The sequence below is a fragment of the Neopelma chrysocephalum genome, unplaced genomic scaffold (genome assembly GCF_003984885.1).
Source record: "Neopelma chrysocephalum unplaced genomic scaffold, ASM398488v2 Primary Assembly neopelma1_97268, whole genome shotgun sequence".
In the NCBI taxonomy this organism is placed as follows: Eukaryota; Metazoa; Chordata; class Aves; order Passeriformes; family Pipridae; genus Neopelma; species Neopelma chrysocephalum.
In genome coordinates this window covers 1,043-6,575 of record NW_020925909.1, presented here as the reverse complement: position 1 = coordinate 6,575, position 5,533 = coordinate 1,043, and the positions used below count along the sequence as shown (strand labels likewise).

The 5,533-nt window shown below is 41.7% G+C and overlaps 1 protein-coding gene across 1 annotated transcript in view; it reads left to right on the top strand.

Annotated features, from left to right (window-relative positions):
* Positions 1-5,137, top strand: part of LOC113961558 (estradiol 17-beta-dehydrogenase 11-like) — a 6,562-nt gene extending 1,425 nt beyond the window's left edge. Inside the window, 5 exon segments of the mRNA XM_027671982.1 lie at positions 422-672; positions 1,299-1,405; positions 2,891-3,028; positions 3,281-3,397; positions 4,465-5,137. Of these exon segments, the coding sequence (XP_027527783.1) occupies positions 422-672; positions 1,299-1,405; positions 2,891-3,028; positions 3,281-3,397; positions 4,465-4,552 (701 nt within the window). The 3' untranslated portion in view covers positions 4,553-5,137.
* Positions 5,138-5,533: the final 396 nt, after the last annotated feature.

Below are 5,533 nucleotides of genomic sequence, written 5' to 3'. Positions count from 1 at the left end.
TGCACACAGATCATGCAAGGCCTTGGAACCTCCCCACTCCTTGCTGCTCTCTGTACACAGAGTGGGGAGGCATTTCCGAGATCACACCCTTTAGTGAGGCTCCAGGGTATCATTCCTCACTGCCAAGTTTGCTCTGGAGAGTTCCAGCCTCTGAAGAAACACAGACAGCACTGAGGACATATGAAACATTTAATGTAAAGGCTATGGTCCAGCTGGCTCAAAACTGTCTGTACCTCAGCTGTGGTCCCAGCTGTGACTACACAGTCCAAACTGTGTGTGCGTGCAGTGTGTGTAAGACAATAAATTTTGGCAGTAATTATTTAAGGGAGAAGAATCAGATCTAAACTAGATCTCATGGTAATTACCTCACAGTTTCTGCCACATCTGGAAAGGTACTATGATCTTCCTCTCCCTAAAGTAGACAAAGTTAAGAAATAAATTAATGATTGTTCATCTTCTGCAGCCTTGCATTTTTTCCTTTTTTGTTTTTATATAATGAATGACAGACACACTTCTGGGCCTTTGTTTTGTCTCCAAAAGGTGAAAAAGGAGATTGGGGATGTGACCATCCTGGTGAACAATGCTGGTGTGATCACAGCTGCCGACTTCCTCTCAACTCAGGACCACCAGATAGAAAGAATGTTTGAAGTCAACATCCTTGCTCACATGTGGGTAAGGGCCACTACCATCTCCATACCTACATTTTTGGGGAGCATTGTTGAGGAGACCTATTTAAAGTAACCCTTATTACCAGTGAATTACCCACATGTCTTTTGGATGTGTACAGTACAAGGACACCCAAGCAGACTGTCAGGTGGGAAACTTGAACAGCCTCTTGCTGATCTGAGCAGACTGGTGACAGCCTCATGTGCAGCATCTGTCAGAGCTGTACTGAGGCTTACAGAGTGGGGGGTTTCAGCTGTTAAGCAATATTTGTTTGCAGCTGAAGAGAAGCTGCAGGTTGACAAGTGTTTTATTGTACGTGCTGGGGGTGAGACACTCTCAGCATTGCCGGTGAGACCTGAAACCTAAAAAGCAGCAGAGGAAAGATGTGAAAATGAGATCCTGTTTATAGCTGACTTCCTGAAACATTTGCAGAGCAGGTTGCCAGATGCACCAGCTGATCTGGGAACAGGTATCCCTGTGGCTCTCAGACTGTGAGGTGCTGTGCAGCACAAAGCATTAGTCTCTTAATGACTGATATTTAGGGTCAGTTTTGAATATGCCTAAGAAAACATTGTTCTTCTCTTCTTTCCTGCCCCCTGCATTTTTGCCTCTTGGATTAAATGACTTTGAAGACAACAAGAGCTTTTCTGCCAGCCATGATGAACAACAACTATGGGCACATTGTCACGGTGGCTTCGGCAGCAGGTCATTTTGGGACTTCTTTCATGGTGGCTTATTGGTAAGTGATTTTTTTAGTCAGCTCGCTTTTTTTTTTTTAATTTTTAATCATGTCTTCTCCATCAGAAAATACCAAGTTATTAGCCCTGACTGAATCGGGAGCAATGCTTGTATGAAAGAATAATCATTTGACACATCAAGTAATGAAAGATTTTCTCTTATTTTCTCTCCATCACCAATCCAGACTTTTGCTTAGCAAAAAAGGTATCCTTCTCCCTTCTTCTTACAACATATCGATTCTGTGATTTGTTGTAGTGTTGGCACGTAAACCCCTAGTAAGTAGTTTTTGATCCTTTTACCTTTGTGGCAGTGACTGTAGTGTATAGAAATAGAAACTTTGAGGTTGGAAGAGACCTTTATGATCATGAATTCCAACTGTGAACCCAGCACTACTGCTGCAACCCCCAAACCACTAAACCACATCACCCAGCGCTAGATCCAGAGACCTCTTAAACAGCTGCAGGGATGGTGACTTCACCACCTCCCTGGGCAACTTATTCCAATGCCTGACCACTCCAGTAGTGAGAAAAATTTTCTAATATTTAATGTGAATCTCCCCTGTCTCATCTTAAGGCTGAGACTCATCTGCCTGTTCATCCTGGTCTATAACAGACTCCCACCATTATGTCTTCCCTTCTGACCTTCCCCCTGATCTTCTGCCATCATGACATAAAATTACTTTTTTACTTGAAACATGTTGGGAAAATCATGGTGCATGCACAGAAAACCTATTGGACTGCATATTGTCATTCTGCATCACATCTAACCTTCTATAACAGCAGCTCCAGGTGCAGCAGTCTTCCCCTGGGAACACTCCTTCTTAGAGAGTCACTCCCTGTTGGCAATGTGAGAACTCCCCAGCCAGGGATTTTAGTGGGATTACACTGTCCAAATCAATAACAGTCAATAAACTAATTCTCTGGTTCTCCTTTCCTTGGAATTGACTTAAACTAGAGGCACACACCAATTTCTGTGGCACGTTGTTCCTCAGTTTTGCTTGCATAATGCTCCTCTATTTCAAAAGTCACACACAACTGTTACAAGATGCTCCTGTGTGATATAAGAAACAGTAGAGGGTTAATCTTCTTTTCTATCCTGCCCATACTTCTTAATTTTAGAGATTCAGGCTGCATTCCTTCTAAGAATCTTCTCACATGGATAAATCAGAATGTCTGTCTATCAGTGCACATTAGTTATTGTTTTCTAAGAATTCCTTAGTCTGTTTGAAACCAAGGTGACTTTTTTTGAGACATCTGCTGTGCATTCCACAATTACTCCCCAAGCTGCAATATCTAATCCAGCACTACATCCTGGCACAGGGGAAGTTAGAATTAGTCCCTGCCCTGTCTCTCAGCTGGATTACATTATTTTGAGGGGGTTTTTGCCTCCTAGCCTGTACTGTATGATTGTTTAGGCCATTTACAGCTGTAGAGAGTTAGAAATACTATTTATGCCTTCTAATTTGTGCTTCTTTCCCGTCCTGCAGCTCGAGCAAGTTTGCTGCAGTTGGATTTCATAAAGCTCTGACAGAGGAGCTGTCTACCCTGGGAAAGGACGGAATAAAAACCACGTGCCTTTGTCCGGTTTTTATAAACACTGGATTTGTCAAAAACCCCAGTACAAGGTACCTCAATGCTCTATGTTCCTGTCCTTCCTTCTTTGCACTAAGGCACTGCATAATATCCCCAGCTTCAGGCCTTCTGTTCCAACTGACTGTATAATAACAGTGTGTATAATTGTCTAAAGAAGTGTCCTTTAACCCACATAATGGCTGCATTTGAATTACCTGAGTTTGTGCATATGTGAAGCATCCTTGTGAAGCTTGTACCACCTCTTTTCACCACCACAGCTCTTACACGTGTGCTTTCCTTTACAGGCTTGGAAAGATTTTGGAGATTGAAGAGGTTGTAGAGGCTCTGATGGAAGGAATAGTGACCAATCAGAAAATGGTTTTTGTTCCATCAAATCAGAAGGTCGCTTTACTGCTTGAAAGGTAAGTAGAAAAAAAATGTATCAACAAGTATCAACTATAACTTGCTGAGTGCACCACCCTCAGACTTGTAAAATCTGATTCAGTTATTTTAGAACACATCACAAGGTAACTAATAATGCAGTGGTTCTTTCTGGTGACAACAGCAGATGTCATACACAGTTATTTTTTTGAGCCCTCTTGTAGGTCCTTCTAATCCACTTGCTGCAGATAACTGTTCTCAGTGGAGAGCTCAACTGCTCTACAGACCAGTAAGGAAAGAGAGGGAGAACAAGAGAACAGTTTTTCTTCACAGATTGCTATTTCCCTTCTGGAAATACCACATTCTCTGAAACAGCACCCCCAGTGTAGTTCCAAAAAGAGCTGAGGACTTGCTGCTTATTAGTGTTTGTTTCTTCATATCAACACCAAAGATTGAGGCCACGAAGGCTGGAAAATGGCTTTAAAATGGCTCCATTTTTAGCTCTGCTATGTAAAGGAAGATTTGTCCTCTCACACATCTTTAATATCCAGGGTAGCCGCTCTGCTGAGGAGGTGTTTTCATCAGAGCTCAGGTTCCAAACCTAGAATTAACATCAGAACAACTAAATTTAGTTTTCAGTTATCTTCTACAGTATGTCATGAAACTCTTAGTAATCTATTATTTGCAAAAGCCAGCAAACTTGGGCCTAACCCTAAATTTCTTTATATGAGGAAGTGTAAAGATGTTTGGGTTTGGTTTTTTTCCTCTCAAGGATTTCCAGATTAACCAGATAACATTTTGAAAGCAAAGAGAAAGAAAATGCACGTCTATGTTCAGTATGAAAAGTTCCTGGATTCTGCAGCAATATCATGTCCAGTGCATACCTGTCCCAGAATTGTCATAAAAGGAGATGGGTGGGATTGGAGGTAAAACTAGTTGAGATTGATGAGGGCTACATATGCTTTGGAAATAATGCCCAGTTTAAGACTTAGTCCGTGTCTGTGCATTCTGCTCCCAGACCACTCTTCCGTCACCTGCAGTGCCACTTTTCCCCATAATTTAAGTATTTCTTATCCCACATTTAATTTCATGTTATTACCTCTTTCAGAGTGTTTCCAGAACGTGCCCTGAATGTTCTGAAGAAGATGACCGATGTCAAGTTTGATGCAATCATTGGGCAGAGAAGCACCCAGTGAAAGCCAAGAATTGATTCTCATTTCGCAGTGGCCATGTGTGAAAACAGAACATGTGCTGAGGGTAGTTCAGCTGGTTTGATACAGAACAAAGACAGGTGCTTCCAGGCCACCATTTCCAAGCACACAGAAGGATTTATCCCGCACCTGCAGCAGGAACACACCTGCATAACATGGAGTGTTAGCAAAGCAGAGATGCAGCTCTAAAAGTCTAAAGAACTGCTTTCAGTGTACATCACATTGCCTCTGTCTCGTAGTGTTGAGGCAGACAGGAATTCCCTCAAAGCCTGTATTTGGCACAGCACAGCTGCCTATTTGAGTGCCAAGGGATTGCCTGAGAATATGTTAATCTGGACTCATCTCTGAGCAAAGCTGTCTTGCAAGAAGGAATTTATACAGCAGGTGGGTGGCCTGTTTCACCTCAATTTATATTTTTAAATGTACAATGAATTTCACATACTTTTGTAGCAAGTACCTGAAACAATATAGGTGTGTATGTTATATAATACCTAATTACATCAATTATCAATTATGAATGAGCACCATCAATATGCCTTTATATGAATAAATAGAGTTCTTTAACACAAAGAACATGAAGTGTCTCTCGGCAGTGAAAATCATAAGCACATCCTAGAGGTGCATTTAAGGTGTGGTATGAAGTAATACACCTTTCCCTGTATCATTTCTGCCACTGCTCATCTGCAATTCCCAGACGCCTTTAAAACACTTTCCCATGAAAACAGCGCAGTATTTCTCTACAAATTGCTGGGTGCTCTCCTGCATTTCATGCATGCAGGAGAATGTGATTTGTTATGTGAGAACATAGACTAAGTTTGACAGTTTTCCTCTTTACATTACAAGGCAATGAATCCAACTAATGAAAATTCTGCAGTCTGTCTGTGTCATAAGTCAGACTCGTGTTATTAAAGAAAAGAACAAGGTTATGCCGAGCCAGGAAAGCCTTCATTTGCATGCAGCAGGTGA